This window comes from Falco cherrug, chromosome 3 (genome assembly GCF_023634085.1).
Source record: "Falco cherrug isolate bFalChe1 chromosome 3, bFalChe1.pri, whole genome shotgun sequence".
Lineage (NCBI taxonomy): Eukaryota > Metazoa > Chordata > Aves > Falconiformes > Falconidae > Falco > Falco cherrug.
This window is the reverse complement of record NC_073699.1, coordinates 73119462-73140954: the sequence shown is the minus strand read 5'-3', so window position 1 is coordinate 73140954 and position 21493 is coordinate 73119462. Positions and strand designations below refer to the sequence as shown.

The 21493-nt window shown below is 36.3% G+C and overlaps 1 protein-coding gene across 2 annotated transcripts in view; it reads left to right on the top strand.

The window, feature by feature from the left end:
• The window catches only part of GABBR2 (gamma-aminobutyric acid type B receptor subunit 2), a 487779-nt gene that overhangs the window by 223098 nt on the left and 243188 nt on the right, over positions 1-21493 (top strand). For both annotated transcript variants that reach the window (XM_055706084.1, XM_055706085.1), the window contains exons 4-7: positions 1578-1679; positions 8499-8564; positions 14711-14902; positions 16040-16276. In XM_055706084.1, the coding sequence (XP_055562059.1) occupies positions 1578-1679; positions 8499-8564; positions 14711-14902; positions 16040-16276 (597 nt within the window). The remainder of the gene's footprint in view (positions 1-1577; positions 1680-8498; positions 8565-14710; positions 14903-16039; positions 16277-21493) is intronic.

The window sequence follows — 21493 nt, the reverse complement described above, 5'->3', positions numbered from 1 at the left end:
AGCAGTATACCAAAAAAATATTTTACTTGCATGGTAAACATAAAAGCATGAAATATACCCAACAGAACCACTAACACGCATAGATTAGGAGGATGCTCACAAACATATATTAAAGAAAGGCTGGAGGATTACTGAAAGGATGGGTTTCTCATGAAAGTAAAGCTGCCAGCAGAATGCAGAAGTCTCACCTGTGACCTTTCATACCTTATTGCTTCCCCTTGCTTTTGCTGTATACCTAGGCATGAGTGTGGCAGACTTTCAGCAGAGGAAATTTAGCAATACCTAGGTCTTATTTTTGCATGGAAGAAATGCCTTCTCATTATATGAATTTTATAGTTAGTTCAAATGAAGAACTTCTCACTCCTGGAGGACAGAGACCATCTTCTTTACTTGACCATGGCACGGTATAGCAAATATTTTCAGATTTTTTTGAGTGGACTGTGCTTATCTTTCAAAGGAGGTCAAGGAAAAAGAGGCTTAGGAGGGAGACTTAAAATATGTAATTCTAGTGACTCATACAGAGGGTCATTGGAAAGAATCTGTATATGATTTATAGACTTCTAAATTTTCCTGTTTAGTATCACATATATTTCTCTTCTGTGTATTGTATTTCCTGTATTTGCATTTGAGATACCTGTTTTAAACCGTGATTTGCTTCTCCTTTCTCTTACAACAAACAAATAAAAAAGACAAATAAGTGCAATGAATGTGATCATAATTTTATTAAATTAAAATTGGAGTACTATTCTCTTCATTTCAGTCTGTAACCACACTATGTCCAGCTCATTATTTTTGCTCATTTATTAGGAATACTAATGTGAAACTTTTTGCAGTCATGTGGCTGGAGGAAAACTGGCAGTGATTTAAGACAGAAAACCTTGAAGTAGTTATATGGAAAAAAACCCTAAGTCTGTAAACCAGATTGCTTTGTATGTTCTCTGGCTTCTTTGTGCTATTAGGCAGCTCAAAGAGGACAGAATCTTGCCCCTATAAAAAAACAGGTGAAAAAATCTGTTTGTACATAGTTTCGTGTGTCACCTTTAAGCAAACCATACCACTTGCTGCCCTGTGATAAAATACACGCTCTAAGGAATGGGGAGGACAGAGTTCATTAAGCTTTACCAATCTCTAACTGATGCAAGCTAGTTCATGCTTGGACCAGCTGACAGTGGTTTCAAATCAGTATTCAGCACTGAGAATATGTAAGAATTTCCTTGATGTGTCTTTCCTCTTTATACAGCCTCAAACATCACTTTGGCTACAGGGAAGATTTTGGTCTTAACAGCAGTGGAAATACACAAGAATTTTCCATCCTCGTGATAGGAAGTGTGAGCCCACTGTGAACGTTTCATCACATAGGAAAGCACTTTATGTAGTACACCCATTGATAGTAGTTTATGTTCGTAGAAAAATAGTGCCTTAATGAGATTTAAGGTGAAATGGAAAAAAAAAAAAATGTGTGTGCGTATATCATCATGGAGCTCATTGCTTGACATTACAGTGATAAATATAGTCCATCTGCTCCCTCCTCCCTGAGTCTCAGTTTACTAGTTTGCCTTTTTCTCAACTTCTAACAGGTGAGGAATGATCTGACTGGTGTCCTGTATGGTGAAGACATCGAGATTTCAGATACTGAGAGTTTCTCCAATGATCCTTGCACAAGTGTAAAGAAGCTTAAGGTATGTGCTGCTGATTGAGGAATAAAGAGAAAGTGGTGAATATGGCATGGCATTTGATTTAATATTTTTTTTCCTATGAAGAAGGCTAATGAGACAAAGTTTGCATAAGAATGATATACTACTATACTCCATTGCATAATAAGGTCAACAAATGGCATTTCAGGGCCTAGTCCTGCTTAAGTCAATGAATTCCTATGCATATAGTAAGTATTTTTATAATTCCCAATAGGAACGGTAAGTAAAGCAAGTTGTTGCTGGCTCAGAGTTTGTACCTAAAGCACCAGTCTTAGTGATGTATGTGTGAAAGCTCTTGAGGTTTGGAACCGAAACCCCTTTAAAGTAAATTATCATGTAGCAAAAGCACTGAGCGTCTTTCCATTAGCATCATTACATATTTTAGATTGAATTCTTTGCTTATATCATCTGCATTATTTCATATGAATCATAGGGGAAAAAACAGGAAAATAAATTTGATAACAGAATAATTTACCATCCTTCTTTTATTATAATGATTTATTAGGTTCCTGGCATCTCATAAAATTAAAACTATATTTTAGTATTACCATGCAGTGCAACCAACAATAAAGTAGACATGGGAGATATGAAGGTTAAACTGCATATGAACATGAGAAAATGATTGAAAAGCAAGAGAAAGCACTTTTAAATGGTGAAGATCACATAATTAGCAGCATCAAATATGTATGACACACAATCAAAGCCACAATCCGGCAAATACTTTAAGATTTTTAAATCAGGTTCAAAAAAACTTAACAAATTGAATGTTATTAAAAAAATAAAATTTAAGCAAGGATGTCGACCCATATGACTAGAGCTAACTGGAAAAGGTCTGAAGCATGGTAAACTAAGTGTGCTTTATTCTTCTCACAGTGTAGAGATGCAAGGCTGAATGTCTAAAGTATAAATACGTAAAGACTATGTTCATGGGAAGCCATTTATGTCTGTCCAGTCTAAGCCAGTTTGCATTTCCTGTTTGGGCTTGAAACAACTCCAGTGTGTACTATCAGTAGAGTCCATATTTTTGACAAGGTCTTTAACCCCTGGCATCAGAAAAACAACAATTCTGAAGGCAGAGCTATCTAAACCAATGGATGATGTAATAAGAAGAAATGCATATAAGCATGTATTTAGGCTGAAGGTTAGAAGAAGCAATGAGATTCTAGCCTTCCTGTATATCAACAATATTGAACAGGGAGACCAGAAGACCCTAACAAACAATATATTAAAGTTATTGCTTGGTCTTTTCTTCAAAACAAATTACTACAACAATAAGTAAGCAAATATCTAGCCAATCACTTATTCTTGACAGCAATTTAAGGTTACTTGTCTTTAGGTGCACGTCATGCACAACTTAGCTATCCAATTCTAAAATTGTTCATTATTTCCTTCAAGATGTAAACCTAATATGGGTAAACTGGCATCTGCTTACTGTACTTTTGATTCAAACAGACATTAAATATATTTTATTTTTGTAAATACAGTTTAAATTAATGAAGTCAATGATTATGCAACACAAAATAGAAATATCTGATATGGTCGGCAGAAATTTATGTTTCATATTTTTCCCAGCAAAGCTTTAATTTTTACTGCATTCACTCCAGCCTCTTTGAATCACAGTTGTAAAGTAAATTCAGGCTTAAGGCTATCTTTAAAACTCATTTTTGTGTTCATAGAAAGGCATGTTGGAGGATATGCATTTGTACATCAACTTAAATGTTTAAAAATTCTAAGCATGCGTAGGCAAATTGTATGAGCAGTGACGCTTCTGTTTCCAACTTTCTTGTATCTTGCACATAGGACAAAAAAATTGCAACACATAAATTCCAATTCAATGAAATTCAGTTTCCATCTGATTTCACAAATACAGTAGGTGTTTTGGATAGTGACCCAACACGATCCCTCATTCTAAGAGTGAATTTAATTAACTTTTAGAATTTTGGGCCATGAACAAGTTTGGATGCAGCCTCAATCTAGGTGAGTGACATGCACACTAGCACAGACATCAGCAAGCTTTGACAGCATGTTATGAGGGTGGGAGCTGACAACCTTTAGTTCACCTTCATCAGTGGTTCCATCGCTAAGGTCAGAGGCTTGTCTAATAGTTCTTCAAGTGGACAACCAGTCATTTAGAAGGCAGAACGTATGGATACCTCACTGACGAAGTTACCCAGGTTTGAGTAGATTTACTGATAATGTCTTGATGGTCAGATACATGGCAGAGAATAAGACAAAGTATCTGAGCTATTCAATTTAGATATTTCATAAAGAGCCTGCCAAGACATTGACTTTTCCTGGCAGATGAGATATTGTAGCAATCCTTCTCTGGAAAGCTGTATAATACAACATTGTGGTGTTATTCATTAGAAATGAGACAGATTAAAATCTGATCACAGAAGGAAAGCTCTGCAGGCTGAAAAAAAATAGCTGCCTATTCCAGCATAATGCGTATCACTCAAAAACTCTGAAAAGGCTAAAGAGTGCCTCATATCTGAGGCTTTTAGAAATGGCAGTGGAGGGGAGAAGTTGTTCTTCATCCCTCAGTGGAGCATCTTAGATGTTTTGATCCTCACTGTCTTCAGGTTTTATATTACTCAGCTGCCAGTAGTACCAAAGACACTTTAGGGGATGAATAATATCCTCACCTATAAGAAAGAAAGAAGAGAGAAAGAGAATAATTCATTTTTGAGGCTATAGTCTTCATTTATAAAACATGTTTTAATGGACAGTCTGCCACAACTGTGGGTAAATGAAATGTAACTGTTCTTCATTTCTTGTTTGAAGTTTAGTCCATGTGCGAACATACGTATTGCTTACCGAGGGGCAAAGCTTAAATGCTGATATTGCTACTCTAATCTCTGAAAAGAGTAAATATGACAGCTCACCATCTGGCAAATGGGCTAAACATCGGTCTTTTTATCTAAGTGCAGTTTTTGGGAGTTGCCTTCCCCCTGGGATGTTTTTAATCATCTCATAGATCACCTGCCTAGTTCCATGAATTAAAAACTCTTCTGTCAAATACGCTTTGGCTCTATGCAAGCAATTTACAGCTCTGTGAGAAAGGAAGAGTACTTGACACTTGCTGGGATCCAGTGGGTGACTTTGATCCCTACAAGAGAGTTACACTGTGTTAACTTGCATCGGTCCCATGAGGAAATCATACTGGTTGATAGTCAGTGATTGAAGGGAGGAAAAAATTTTATCCCAGGAAGTATCTGATGTATCTCTTTGCATGAGACTACAATATGGACGTATACCCTGACCCACAAGTGCTGACATGAATCCGGCTCTGATAAACTTCAGTGCAGACTTCATTGTCCATCCAAATGAAATCTCTGCAAGGGATTTGAGCTATGTCCAGTTGAATGAATTTGAGATGTCAGTGTTTTTTATGCAGGACAGAGCCAGCAGACCCAAGCCTGGCATCAAACGGATCTAAGCCTGTTTACTGTATTAAATGCAATTCTTCAGGAACAAATTTGGGAAAAATATGGAAGGGGGTGCAAAAAGCGGAGTTGGGGAGATAGAGACTTACTGAACATTGTGTCATTGCGCAAAGGAAAAATGTTATGCGTGGAAGAGGAAAAGTTGTTGTATGGACTTCCCTAAATTAATTCCTTCCGCATGTGTTCTAACATACAACTCTTTGCTTACATGCACAGCATCTCACTGCATTGTGTTGATATCTGTGTGGTTATAAACAGGAGGAATCTTTTATGATAAAATCTAACCAACTAGAACTATATATTATGTTCCTTATGATGGAACTTTATGAAGCTGGACAAAGAAAAAGATACTCAGGCATACATTTACTGTCAGCTTGACTCTGTGATCCCTTGCTCTCCACTGAACCCAGCAACATCCCTGTCTAATTCTGGATCTTCAACCCAGTCTGAAGTTCCTTGCTTACTCAGTGCTGTGCTGCTTCTCTGATTTCTTATCTCCCTCTGAATACCTTTGTCTAGCCTGTAGTTCCATTTTCTTCTGGATTTACTTTCTGAGATTGCATTTGTCCTAACAGTAATTATTTGTCAAGCTTATTACTTTGCCATACGCGTGAAAAGTACTAACTGTCCCTCCCAAACTCCTTATTCAATAACGGTATCAAACCTACTGCTACTTCGCCAGGTCTTTGCTCCATCTTTGCCTAAAAAGTGTAAGTACTCATTACCTAAATTCCTTATGGGATCTGTCTGTCATTCCCATGTGCCCTTTTTTGTCTCACTGGATCCTATTTCCAGTCACTTTATTTACGGACTCTCAGCTTTATCTTCTTGGATCTATCTCTGGCCAGTATTGAGCATAAGTGAATTGTGATTTTTTGCCACCCCTCAAAGGGTTAATACTTGGACAAATGTAGGGGAGAACTGGGGATTCATATTTCTGCCAGAGAACCTCCTTTTTTTAGCATATTGCACGTAAAAAGACGTGGAAAAGAATATTATTAAGGTTATTGAGTCTTTGGGAAAAAATCAGAATTTAACTTTCATTCGCTGTAGTCTTCAATGACACAATACTTGAAATGGACTTGAAATACATGACTGACTGATTCTTTAACGGGGGTAACAGAACATTTCTTTTGATCTTCTTCATCAGTTTGTGGTTGGATACCATCCAAATCTTTTAATGAATAGAGACATGTTAGTGTCCTCGCTTGTAGTGAGTGCTTCAAACAAAGTAATTTATGTGTTAACATGGAAGCTCAATAATTTAGGCAAAAGAACATTTGAGTATTGTGTCTTGGCTTGATCATACATCCAAAGGATGACAGAACATCAGGGATCATCAAGTTCTAGAGCCATAGCTGACCTTTGAACTCGTTTAGTGAAGCTTTCTAGTTGAGCATCAGGGATTTTCAAGAACTTGGTTTGGATATGGTTCTCACACTTCGGAGATTTCCTGATCTGGCATTGGAATCTCAGCCCATCCTGGAAGTGGAGATTCCTGCCTGACAGAAAATTCAACTTCCCTGAAATCCTTAGTCTGATATTGAGATGCACTATACTTCTTGTAGTGCTTTACAGTACAAGAAGGGTCATTGTGGGTAATGTACTCTGGGTTTTGTGATAATCAGTTGGAAACAACATCCTAAGGCATGGAACCACACACCACAGACACTACAGCTGTTGCACAGCCAGCAGGCATTATTCTCTATACCCTGCCTACAGTCTCTACTGCTCATAAACTATGAGGCCACACATCTTCTGGTGGGTTTTTTGTTGGTTTTTTTTTGTTGTTGTTGTTTTTTAATTGGTTCTTATCATGTTATAAAATTAAAAGGAATTCATTAAATTTTGAGTTTAATAATTATGTGCTGTGCCATTTTATTTTTTAACAAAACTTTGCTACTCTTTTTTCAAATATTACATCTGAAGTTTTATATTCAGAGAGGTCAAGTGATTCAGAGTCGGAGTTCCAAGAGTGACCAAAATTATTTTAAGATGTGAAAAACAGAAATAATAGGTGAGAGGGATTTTTGCTGCATAATTTCTAAATCTATTTGTTGTCCTTACAAAAACTGTAATACTATTGCTGTAGTTTGTGTAATTTGTTTCTTTATTTTTATGTGACCTGTTAGATTTATTTAAAAAGAATCTAATCTACTTCAGTAAGATTTACATAACTTTATCAATCTGCAACTAAATATAAAAACAAGACAAAAATAAAGACAAGCAGATTTCCTGAAAATGGACAGCTTCAGAATGAGCAAAGCATATTATGTTCTTGTGACTTATCCATGCTGAGTGATACTAATTTCATGCATTTAATTGCAGAAGCATTCTAGTATCTTTTTGCTCTGTCCATCACAATATTTTCTGGTGAACAGGAAATAAACATTGAAATTACCTAAACTGAAAATTTTTGATAAATTGATTTAATTAAAACTGAATTATTTTTTTTTTGCTACTGAAATTCACACTGAATTATCTGTTTCTTTTTTCCTTGGAGAGGCAAAGAGCTGTTAGTAATTCTAACCAAGTGTTTTATAAAAGAAATGAAAAATCAGATTTGCTCAAGCTTTTGTGAGAACTCGGCTTTTTGTGATATAAAAGGTAATATTAAGTCATAAGCAGCTGTCTGTTCTATGTTATATAGATGTTAGCAGCAGTTTTTCACAGGAGAAAACTGTTAACGCTGGTCCTTAAGAAATATTTTCTTGCATATGCTCCTGAGTTTAGGAATATTTTCTAAATATATTTCTAAGTATGAAAGTAAAATGATCTCTGCTGACTTCAGTCATAGATGCTTGAAGTGTGATGACTTTCTTAATGTGTGGAGGTGGGAGGGAGGAGGAGAGGAGGGATTGACAATGTGTTATGGTGACTGTAGAGAAGATGTTGTACGAGTAAAACCTTTAAAAATTACTAAAATGGGCATAATATCAAGGCATTTTATTTCACTTACAAATTTTCAGTCTCTCAACTTTACAGCATTAGGTCATGTAAGCAGTGAAAAACATATTTTCAGCTGGGTTTAACAAGCAAGATTTTAAAATAAATCTTGCAAAGTATCAAAATAATATTTGATATTTTAGTGTTATTGAGTAGTAATATTTGACAAGATAAACAGTTTTATTCTTGTTAGTGCTACTGCTTAATAATTTTCTTCAAACACCTCAGCGGCTTTCTCTTGCAGTATTTCAATTTTATAAAGGTATAGAAAAATGGAGTAGTTCTGATTTAATTTTGCTGTCTGCAGCTGTAATTTGTGCTAACTCTCTACACAATTTGAATGGCCAACTGAAGTGGTTTCTGGAAAGGCTGTGACTGTGTTTAACTGCCATGTATTTTATTCAATCTGCAGGGTAATGATGTTCGAATAATCCTTGGCCAGTTTGATGAGGAAATGGCTGTGAAAGTTTTCTGCTGTGTAAGTAAATATATTTAATTGCGTATCAGAATAAAGAATGTGTTACATTTGAATGTAAAGTAATTCGAGCATGAGCATTTCCTCATGGGGTTCAGTTATGTCAAGATTTATATCCTAAAGAGAGATTGCACATGCTTAGCTGCATTTCTGTTTCAGTAAAATACTTCGTACTTGACTGAAGTGGAATTTAGGCATGGAGTGCACAGTTAGCTTCTTCTTACTGCTTTCCTGTAGTGGAATTATATGCCAAATCAAGCTTGAGCATTTCTCTTCATGTCAGATCCAGTGGAACACTTGTATATTTAGCAGCAGATACAGAAAACTGTAAGATCTGAATCTTGTCCAGGAGTTGTGTTCTGGTGGTAATGTCTGCATTATATGGTTTTGCATGCTTCGCTTTGAAAGAGTAAGAAATTCAAGCTCTTCCTATACATGCTAACTAAGCAACCTTAAATAGTTTCTGCTACTCAAAATGTTGCTAATTGTACAGTTGTCATTCACTTCTGACTGCTGTACGTTTTACATGTTTTACATGTTTTGTAAAAAAAAAATATTTTTTGAATTAAAAAAAATACAGTAAGACCAGCATACATAAAATTCTCTATCCTACTATTTGTTTGTGTGTGAATGTCCTGCAAACATGCATAGCGTGGTTGCCATTGAAAGTAGCAGGATTAAAATGTAGCTCTTTATTTGTACCTAAAAAAAAAAAAAAAAAAAAAATTCCAAACAGGCAGATTTTAGTGGCCTAAATTTTGTACTGGCATCAAATTCTTAGTCTAAATAACCAGATTAATCCTGTATGAGCCAAGAACACAATAAATATAATGGAAAAGCAATAATGATGGCATCTAAATTTCAGAGGTTGTTCTTTAGTGTTCACTTAGAGACAGTTGCCTATCCAAGCAAAGAAGGGAAAGGCAGAAGTTCAAAATCTGAGCGCTACATGTGCCTCAGACACATGTTGGCTCATACTCAGCAGCTGTCCTAGTTGCTGGCAAAATTTGGAAAGGAGATTGTAGAATATATTTGGAAGGAACAAAATCTGTTTGCATCCAAACGGAAAAGGAAAGTATTATTTTCTTTTTCATTCTTCTCATCTGTGATAGGTCTTTGCATATAGATCTTTTTGTTCCAGCATTTAAATTGGATTGACAAAGATAATCTCCCATTTTTCCATTCCTGGAAGAAAGAATTGTCCTTCCGCAGCCCAGCTCCTCCTCTGATCTCTTGCGGTTGGGCTGCATTTCCCCAGCTGAGGGGTCCCAATCGGAACTTTCTTCCAGCCGAACATTAGACAAGAGATTGGCTTTACTTACTTATCTAGTTGCCTTCCTTTACAATTATTTTCCAAATCTGTGTGCATTTGAGGGCACTGAAGAAGTCCTTGGAGGGGCAGCGTGTCCTCTTGTCTGCACCACCCTGGTCTGAAGGGTTTTGGATGTGAGATGTCTCTCTCACATGGACGCCCACTGGAGCTTTCTGTGGCAATGTTTTAGTACTAACATGGGAAGTGTGTGTAACTCAGAAAGGTTTGAAGGGTGAGGGCTGCTTCAAAAGTACATTAGTGTCAAAAATAGTAAGGTGGATTTTTCTGGAGCCTGGAGAAATCTGAGAGATCATGTATAATATAGGCTTGTATAAATGTATGTATATGAGAGTTTCAGCAGGAGACTGAATGCAAAGGAGGGCAGTTCAAAGTAGGTCATTTATATATTAATGCACTACAATATGTCAGTAAGCTTGTTATTAGTCATAAAATGTATTGTTGACTCATGCACTCCTACAGCTATGTGTCTAAGAGTACAATAATTTAGATATGCCAAGTTTTTTAACCCACTTCTCCAGGTGTATCTTCAGACAGGTTTTACTTGTGATTCCATTATATCTAGCAGGGTGTCTGAAATCAGCCAGAGAAAGGCTTTGAGTTTGTTAACGGAAGATGCTGTTGTACTACTGCAAGATTATTTTTTTTTTCTTCTGATTGTGGTTATAACCAGAATTTTATTTGCTAATGATTTATGTAGGTGGGAAAATCTTTAAAGTCTTCCTCAATTTTCTGTCTGGATTCAACAATCATGTGTTGTGAGGTGTCCTCAGGATATCCATCAGAGTTTATATAGAATCATAGAATAATTCAGATTAGAAAAGACCTTTAAGATCATCGAGTCCAACTATTAACCTAACACTGCCAAGTCCACCATTAAACCATGTCCCTAAGTGCCACATCTACAAGTCTTTTAAATACCTCCAGGGGTGGTGACTCAACCACTTCCCTGGGCAGCATGTTCCAATGCCCGAGAACCCTTTTGGTGAAGAAATTTTTCCTAATATTCAATCTAAACCTCCCCTGGCACAATTTGAAGCCATTTTTTCTTGTTTGTCACTTGTTACTTGGAAGAAGAGATTAACACCCATCTTGCTACAACCTCCTTTCAGGCAGTTGTAGGGAGCAATGTCTCCCCTCAGCCGCCCTTTCTCCAGACTAAAAAACCCCAGTTCCCTCAGCCGCTCCTCATCAGATTTGTGCTCCGGACCCTTCACCAGTTTCATTGCTCTTCTTTGGACACAGTATGCTCATTTTCATTTTGCCTGGCTATTTCTTCCCCCTCCCCGCAGAACACACACACACAAAAGATGCAGGGCACATAACTCAAAGATAAATGGACTAAAAGTCAGTCTAATTCAGTACCAAACTTTAAAAATGTGACAGGGCTAATTCAAGACAAAGTGAATGTTAGGAGATGTTTCCTACAATGATTTAAATAAGCTTAAGTATTCATTTAACACTAGTGTCAAAAACACTTAGCGATTTTAATTCTATGGGAAATCTTAGCTTTCTAATGTTTTCAGCTCAGTGGGATGAATACGATATTTTTCATGCATAGAAATTAGGGTATTTTGGTCGAAACTTAACACTTCAACGATCAAAATGGTCAACTGTGCTGGATAGACATCATTTTTCATTTGAAATTGAATTAACATGAAATTGCAACTTCCCAATGACAACGTCAGTTCTGCAGAAAATTTTATTTAAAAAAGATTGTTAGTGGGAAATTTTCCAACAAATTATCTTGAAGCCATAGAGATAAAGCAGCATAATCATGCACACATCAAGACTGACATAGCTGAGAACAATTATCTGTCTGAAGACAATTAAAGAAGATGACTATTATGCATAGGTCACTGCATGAGATTTAGGTGGCTCTTTTACTAAACATTTAATAATAAATAAAGCCAGACTTAATCAACACAGTTGATATGAAAGGAATGGACCCTATTCTCTTTGAGCTGATAAAGCTTTACGACTGAGTCTCTGTTTTGGAATTAAAGGCACTGTTGGTTTCTAATGACAGATGGAGGTTCATTGCAATTCAGAAGTTTACAGGCATTCTTGTAGGGGTGGGCTATAGGATGTGTCCATGCTGACATGATGGAACCATAATGGAAATTCAGTGGGGATAGGGTTTTTCAGGCCCTTTTAAACAAACTGCCAGTAATTGTTTACTACACTTAGAAATATCTCTTACAGAAATTTCTTTGCTGTAAATAAGCATCTCTTTATGGATACAAACCAGAATGAAAAGTTAAAAAAATAAAATAAAATTCAGTCTCACAAGGGCAAAAAATGTCCAGGATGGTTTCCTGGCTGCTTGACAGCAACTCAGGGCTTTTCAGCCTAGGTAGGACATGTGGGAAAGATTAGGGAAGACATATGACTGTTCTAATGGTACAAAGCATTTGTTAACCTTCTTTGCCTTGCTCTTGTGTGCCAACAAATCTTCCTTTTAGAAGCTATAACCTGTTAAGAAGTGGTCTGTGTGCATTCAAACAATTCAAGAAAGATCTACATATTTCAAGGAAATATATCTTTTAGGCATCAAGGTCATCTCCATTTAGCAGAATCAACAGGGAGGAAATGGCGGCAAAAAGCATTATTTCGAAATATGTCTTCTGGCACACTGAAATGCCTGAACACTAACAACTGTGCTGTCACTAGAAAAATGACTACATGGTCATGGTGCTCCGCTTTGGAGGAGATGATTTGACTCCTTCTTTTGTCTTCCCCAGACAACCCTTCAGATCCTATCATTTCACCATATCTCGAATGAAGAGCTGCCAGCTCTTAAGTGTTGTTGTTTTTTAAAAACTAATTCTTGCAAGAATGTGCAAGTTTCAGTCCAGCCTTTTTGGGAATGATCCCTTGTTACCAGTATGGAATTCCTGGCTATTTTGAAACTTTCCATTTTCAGCCCATATCCCAGGACATTTACAGATTGTTCAGGAAACAGGCTCAGGTGCTTATAGAAACTGAAAATTTCCAATAGCTCCAATTTCAGAAAAGTTCACAGCCAAGACTTTCTTGCAACACATGATTTGATACTTTATAGAGCAAGGGAAGCTACAGAAGATTGTCCTTCTCTGAAACCACTATTTTGTGTCAACTTGTGTCCTCAGTGATTTGAAAACTGTCAGATAAAAGACACTATACCAATGAAAGGTCTTGAATGACCTAATTGTGTAATGGAAACTCTTTTAGACATCAGGAGGTATTGCAAGATGGGACTGCTGTTTTACTCGCAAGTGGACCTGGGATGCAATGTCATCATAGCAGGAGTGGAGATGGGCAGGAGGGCAAAAGCAGATGGAATTCTGCTTAGAATTAATGAGCGAGAGAGAGACAATTTATGTGGATTGTGAAATAAGTAAGATATGAGACGCAAGGCACTGGGTTTCAGACAGGAGCACTTTCAAGCAACGTTGTATACAAATGCATGAAATTTGATTTTGGCTGAACAAAAGCTCCTGCAACCAGGGGTCAAACAAATCTGCTTTGTGCACAATACATTTATGAACTGTGTTGGCCTATATATAGCCTTCAGGTATAATAGCCTTCGCAGATTTAAAGCCTAATTTTAATTTGGGTATTAATGTATTTAGGTGGCTGCCCTATTTCACATTTTTTGCCATTCATCTTTATTTATCTGGTAGGTTTCTGGTGTGATCTTTGGGATACTTTTCAGAATGGTTGTGTTCTGAATGACTAATATGTCCTGTTTGCATTCTCACATTTTCCTCCTTCTGTAACATTTTCTGTGAAGATGTAGCAGTTTTCCAGTTAAGAGCTCTAAGGCTGCACCACGTATTTCTAAAAATGGGAATTTTTATCTTATGTCTTGTATCTCCAGTATTGCTTATATTGGGAGCCAAAGAAGCATGAAACCTGCTGTTTTGAAATGGAGTCTGACTGAAATGTCAAAAGAAAAATATCTAGTTACAAGACAGTGAGAGAAACATCAGAGATAAAATTTACCGATTTTATCCTAGAACACTCCTTGCAATGGAATACACTATCTGTTGTGAATATATCAGCTCCTAGGCCCAACAGCATATGTGCCTGACTAATAAAGCATTTCTGTTTCCTGTTGTATGTATCTGCTACGTATTGAAAAGAGATAACCAGCATCTCAGTATCTTGGAGCAGAGTGGGCTGTATTCAGTATTCAAATAATAGGAAATTCCACCTGTAGAAATTTCTTTCTTAAAAAGAAGAAATCACGGAGATTTGCTTGCTTTATCGATTTACTGTTGATGCATGCTGCCTGTGGTCTCTGTTTTAGCAGTCACTTAGTTCATATTTGCAACATTGTGATTTGATGCTGCCTAGGATCCAAGTTTTCTTAATTAAACTTATCCTGTTTCATGGTATCATAGGATGGTATTAGGATGATAACAACTTAGTTTAAATGTGGTAGCATGGTGGTCCCACCACTCATGTAATAGTTGTGTTAGGGAGAATTTTCTGTGCAAACGCTGTGTCTTCTGCCAGTGTTCCTCTTTATCTCCCCTTGTTCTAGAATCCAATATTTTATTTTTCTGTTTCGGAAAAAATGTTCTATTAAAAGAAAAATAGGTTTTAGTAAATTCTCTTCTAATGGCCTGAATTTTAAAGACGGGACTTTTAAAGAAAGGAGTCTTAATTATGAGCTACTAATTATTCTAAACTATTCAAAATACTTGTGTATCCTTCAGTTACACAATAATTTCATTAATAATGGAAAAAATGTGAAAAGAAAGCAATTACTTTTATGTTCAATATGTCTATTACAATATCTATTACCTTTTCTATTTTTCTTTCTTTGTAGGCTTATGATGAAGAAATGTATGGCAGCAAGTATCAATGGATTATTCCAGGGTGGTATGAAAACCTTTGGTGGGAATCCTGGATTAATTCCTCACAATGTCTCAGCAAAAATCTTCTTGCAGCCATGGAAGGTTATATTGGAGTGGATTTTGAGCCTCTCAGCTCAAAAGTGACAAAGACCATCTCAGGAAGGGTTAGTATTTTTCCTTCATCTATTTTATTACACCATCAGTTGTCTCAGAAGTGTCTTGACACAGCAAAGCACCGAGGAGGGAGGTGAAGCTAGAGGGTTCCTCTACATAGAGAGCTGGCAGTCATCATGGTTAGTCTCATCCTTCCACTGGTTTGCAATTTTAAAATATTTGGAAATAAATTCCAATTCTCTACAGGGTAAGGAAGCAGTAAAGTCCCTTGCCTCAAATCTGTTCTCTTTCCCTGGTATGAACATTACAAGTTAAATGTACAGTAAAGCTGGAATTGCAGTCAGCAGCATCATGTGCTGTGTCATGTCAGGTTAAATTGTTGAGTGCAGAAACAGCAAACTTTTATGTTTAAACCTAATCCTGAAAATGTTTAATTTCATTGCTGATTTTTGTGTCTCAGAACTGTGGGGGAGGCAGGCAGGGGTTATTTTAAATATGTAAATATGTGGTATTTCCACACATTTAAAGTACATAACATTTTATCACAGAACAAATTCATGCAAGCTCTGGCCAACGAATAAACGTCCCTGGTTTTGCTGCTTTTCATCTTTTTTTCATCTCTCTTTCATGCCTTGCTGAGTGAGCATGCAAGGCAACTTCACGAAAAGGCAACTCATCATAAGATAGCACACCACAAAGAGCATAGTAAAACACAGACAAATTGCCACTCAGCTAATTTCATATTAAGCAAATAGTTGCTCAAGTGAAGGTTATTTGATTTGCATTATTCTATAAAGTGTAATAAGATCATTCATTTGCAGGGATAGAGACTTCCTCTTTGTCTGGTATTATGTCTGACCAGTATGCTGGTACCTTTGTTTGAACTGAAGCCTTTTGTACTAAACCAAAAAAAACCCCGAGAAAGTTGTCCTTCATACAGAGAAGCAGAACAACTGCTTTTCAGCCTGTCTCCTAGGTCTCCCTCCCAGTCTCACCATCAATCTTGTAAGTCAGGTAGCATTTGTTTTTGGAATTATAGTTTCTTTTTTAATTTTTGTTTTGGCAGCTGTTTCTGTATCAGTCATGCATGTCTTTAAATTGGAGGGTGCAGTTCGAGGTGTAGGTTAGGATGCAACTCTGTAAAACGTTAAGTATTGGAGTAAACCTGAAGTTTTTCTCCTCTGCAGACTCCACAGCAATATGAAAGGGAATACAATGCTAAGCGCGGTGATGGGCAATCCAGCAAATTTCATGGTTATGCGTATGATGGAATATGGGTGATTGCCAAGACCCTGCAGCGGGCAATGAAGTATCTGAATGCCACCAACAAGCACCAAAAAATTGAAGATTTTAACTACACGAATCACAAACTTGGCAAAATTTTTCTGGATGCTATGAATGAAACCAACTTCTTTGGAGTAACGGTAAGTCCTAAACAGATACTTGCGTGGAGGAGGGTTGTGATTTTATGTCAGTAGCTGAAGCAAGCATTAAATTTTAAATACTCTTGAAAAAGAAACACATTTTGTATTTCTTGTATCTTCAGAGCTTCCACAGTTCTACTTTATCTTAAAAATTAATGTTGTTGCCTTGAGACTCTTGCTTATTACCTGTCTTCTTATGCCAAGTGATGACACTGTACAGTTCCTAAGTTATCAGATTTTTAAGCATGGATGTCATCTGAAATAACAAGTGAGAGTGGTCTCAAGGGAACCACAAGTGTTGCAAGCCGCAGTGACCATTTCAGTGACTGTTTTAGCAGTTGAGGAGTAGCTAGAATGTGATCTGAAAATGCCTGCTATTTCTCTCCATCATTTCATTTATTTTTGGTAATAGGTATGCTAATGACTCCAACTCCAGTGCCGTACATCCTAGATATTCTTACAACATACTTCAGTTGCCATTTAAGTTTATTTATAATTTGTATTTTTTTCACAGTCAAGTGCAAAGCCTGTTGACTATGACTTAAAAAGAACTGGTCACATGTAGTAATAATAATATCATTCAGTTTTCAATTGCTCCGTTGCAAATACGTAGTAAACCTTTTTTTTTTTTTTTTTAATTGACATTGCCTCTGGTTTTAGAAGAGTAAAATGGGCAATAGGAGTGTGGCCCTAAAAACTCTTTATTCCTTAATTGCATTTGAGGCAACATCAGTCAGAAGTTAATGGCACATGTGTTCAGGAGGCTGTAGAGCCATACTCCTTCACCAAGAAAGATGAGCAGACTCCTTTTTAGGGGGAATGCTCTTCACAGTTTCCCATAACAGCAAGCAAGGGACTTACAGGGACACGCTTCGTTAAGCATGTACTTGGGCTGCAACATGGGTAGGCAAGGAAATCAGTTTTGAAGAAATATGTATTTCAGTTGTGCGCAGAGGGAGTGCTTTTAGGCACTTCCCTGCAGCAAGAGCACGCAGGAGGCTGGCGTCATTGCTGCCACTGTGCAGTTGCCTGTCAGATTTTGTCCCTATGTTAATTTAAATTGTCTTGGGTATCAATTAACCTCAAAACATGTTGAAGTAGAACTAGGACTGTCATACATGTCACAAATTGGTTCAAGGAGGAAATTCCTATGTATAGACATCAGCAATGAGTACAGGCTCAACTTTTTGGTGTCCTTAATTGCTGAAGAAGCCTATGTTTTGTATCACAGTACAATTGAAGCTAATTTAGGATGTGTAAGTAAAAAACCAATCATATGGCAAGACAATACTAGAATCTAATTTCCTGTTCAATATGAATTTTGCTTTCTTTTTACATTGAATTTGACTGAAGGTTTCTGTAAAAAGAATTGGGTATCCCATTGCATCCATAGCAGGACTGGATCTTTAATAAACCTTTCAGTCAGTAGCAGCTACGAACCAGACTGCAGGGACTCAGACATCTCTGTCTTGAGTTATTCCAAGTACAGTTATCTCTCAAGGTGGTTGAAATTGTATATTGCTATGCAGTTCTCTTTTTTTGGTGTTTTTTGTTCTTTCCCTGTCTTAGCATTTTGCCTGCTGTTTAGTCTTGACAGATGATTATGTATAATTTCATTAGCACTGCTTAATTACCCTTCACTGCTTCCCTCCCTCCCACCAAAAAACCCACAACCCCAAATCCCCCAAAACCAAAAAACAAACCCCCTAAGATTAAGAAGGCTCTTTTTTGTTAGTTTCAGAGACACCAGCAAAACCTCACATATGAACTGCATCCCTTTAGGGAAGGAATGAATCAAAGTTTCACCAACCACATTCGGCCATGTTTACTTACTTTATTCCCCCAGGTATAATGCTTTTTAAGGAAATTACCGCACAATTATTCGCTGCATTTAGTGTTTGTCTGAAGCGCTTTGTAAAACATTTCTCTACCAAGTCATCGTGACAATGCACAGCCAAAATCTGGTATTTGCAAGGGTCATGCTTGTTCCTATAATACATTCGCAGAAATATTTTAATCAGAAAAATATGAAAAGAAAATCTATAGCAGCTACACTTCCTTATGATATAATTGGAACAAACAATACTCAAGTTTTTCGGGTATGAAGAAGGGTTTTATAGCAGATATGAAATGTTTTGCATTGATATGTTCAGAAAGTTGAAGGAATAGATTGATTCTTGCCAGAAATATTTTTAAACTTTTTATTCTTCAGTCTAATTAATAGCTGTAATTTCTGACCTAATTTAAAACTCTCACTGGAACATAAGTTTTACATCTTGGAGTGCCATATCTCATTTTATTTCTTTCCAGAAAAAATATTTTAGTATAAAATTTTTATAATTTATTTTTAAAAACTTATTCTAAATAAGAAAAGGACATTACTTTATTCTAGAGTATCTGTGCCAAACATAAAATGAGTTTCTAAAAAAGAGGTAGTAAAAGGAAGGACCAAGTCTTACCAATATTCAAAACCCCATCCAATGATATAATAAACTATGTTGTTAGTTATTAGGTAAGAGGAGAAGGTAGACAAGAAGCTGTAGACAAGAATCTAAAAAGGCAAAATCTATTAAGAGGCATCTTTCTTTATGCTTTCTGTGAATATGATATAAGCAATACTGTCATGTCATAAATAATAAATCCCTTTACCCAGTTTTCATTTTCTTTGAAATTATTTATAGTTAACAACAAAAAAAAAATTAATCACTGTTGAGTGCTGGTTTTTTTGTGGAATTTTTTAAACAGTTTTAAAAAGACTTGCTGGGAGTGAAGTGTGCTAGTTCCTGATTACACAGAATGTCTTTTTTTTTTTTTTCCTTCTTGGAGACAATATTTAGAAAACAGTTTAGGCTATTGTCTGAGAACTTGACAGGACTAATCCTCTTTTTGTGCATCAGAAGCTCAGTACATAAATGTTGCTTGTTCTAATTCTACTGTCAGAAATCTATTGCTAAGAAAATTATAGCTATTCCTTAAATTCCTGAAGGTTTTGCTCTTTTTCTGGATTTTTTCTCTCGTGGTTCCTTCTGTTATTTTTCCTTCACACTTATCTGACTTATAGTCATGTTAATTGCCATATAATTTTCTCGTATATTTTGAACAGAGAGCAAAGTAACATACTCGGTGCTTTATCAGAAAATAGTAAAACAGTTATCTGCAACACTTTTTCAAAGGTAAAATGGATACTGGTTTACAGGTGCAAAAGGACTATGTAATGAGAAATGCAATATTTCAGACCTGCAGGGATGTTCCTACAGTTTTGTTAATCTGAATGTCCTAATTCTGCAGTCAGATCCCCTGACGCTGGCTGTTTTCAAAATGAGTAAGGCACTTTGTGGTTAGAAAGGTCCATCTGCAACAACCAGCTTTCAGGACAGGATTCCTTTTGATTTGTGACTAGTTTGGCTTTCATGGCTTAGATTTTTTCTAATTCCTTGCTTATAAGAGCACTTACTTTTTAATGGGGAAGTTATTAAAACAAAAAATCTCTTAAAGGATTTTGGACTATTTTTTCCACTTAATCCAAATAAAACCAGTTTTGTAAACTGAATGCAACCGTGCCACCTTAATGGTTTATAAACTGCCAGATGCCTGTTTCCTTGCTAACATATCCTTCTTCTCAAACGGCACACATTCTTTTTGATAACCTAACTGTCAGAAAATGAAAGATAAGAAAAGAAGTACTCGCACAATTTATTTTGACACAGTTTAGATGTCTGAGGAGTCCCCTTATGTAGTTGGTAGAGCCACTGGAAGTAATTTAGAGCTGGAGAATCTACTGAGGTCTCTGTTGAAGTGTTACTACTTTGAATCAATACAGAGTGAAAATGTGATGGGAAACAAAAAATATATATGGGATATCTAAATATATGGATTACAATTATACAGCAGTTTATAGCATACTTCCTATAATATGCCCATCACGTATGTGTGAAAGAACAAGAGAATTTTCCACAGAGCTAGAATAATTCTCCTAAAGCAAGATAGTTTGCCTGAAAGATTAACAAGAAAATAAAAAATAAAAAAGAAAAATGTCTAACTTTATTTTGTATAATACTACTACCATAGTAGGTTGATAGGGTTGATAATTAGTGAAGAATTAGTGCTGTCTTCTCAGGTTAATGAGTCATATTTAGTGCATACTGAATGAAAAGCCATCTAGAGAAGAGAAGGAATTTGTTTTAGTAATTTTTTTCCCTTCCCCCCCTCCTTTGTAAAGGCTATGGGTGGTTACATAGTACCTTACAACAACAGCAATGTTTATATTTGTTATCAAAAAATGTTGGCTATATTTGGAAAGACATTATATACCATATTTGTTCTCAGTATGTTGAAAGTTTATATTGGTTCCATGGGGTATCCAGGTGGTAGGAAAGCCACAATGTATTGATGGAGAAAAATTTTATTTTTTTAATGCAAAAAAATGACATTAGTTTTAAAAAATACTTCCCTCTAATTTTCTAATCACTTTTGTCACTGATGTGATGTCCTGAACGTTACCAATTCTCCCTGGTTGTTACAGCCTGAAGTCCTGTAACTGTTGCGGTAGGGTTTTCTGCTGCTTGAGTTTATTGCTGTTACTTGTGATTATAAATCAGGTTTCAGAATTTTTAATTTATTTCTCATCCTTATGGCCTTCTATTATTTGTGCATAATGGAAAATGTATTACAGTAGAGGAGAGAGAAAATTAAATACAGTGTTGTCTGTCTTTTTATGCCAACCAGAAACTAGCACAGTAGGATAAAATTCCATCACAGTACCTGCTGCACAATTGAAACCACAGCCATGAAATAGCAAGTCTGTGCCTGGCACCTTGAATTTGAATGGATCCAGTCATGTTTCATAACTGGAAAAATGCTTATTGATATGAAGTTAATTTTCTATCTTGATGCTGATTATTTCTGAAGATTGATTTTAGCAGCTTGCCTCCACTTTCCAGGCTTCAGTAGCCACTGTTGTACCGAAATCTCAGAGATATAGGAGGTGTTAGCAACAGAATAAGAACAGGGAGAAAATATTTATTTCATGTCATCCTGAAAAAATCACATACCCTAAGACTTAAATTAAGGAATACTTTGCTCTTTGGCAGACAATCAAATGGAATTAGCGTAGATTTCAGCAGACTGAATTTATGTTTAATTTGGGGTTCTAACAAACATTTCTGTAGTGGCATTGATAAGTGCAGTTAATTTTGCATGAACAGTTCTGAATAAAGC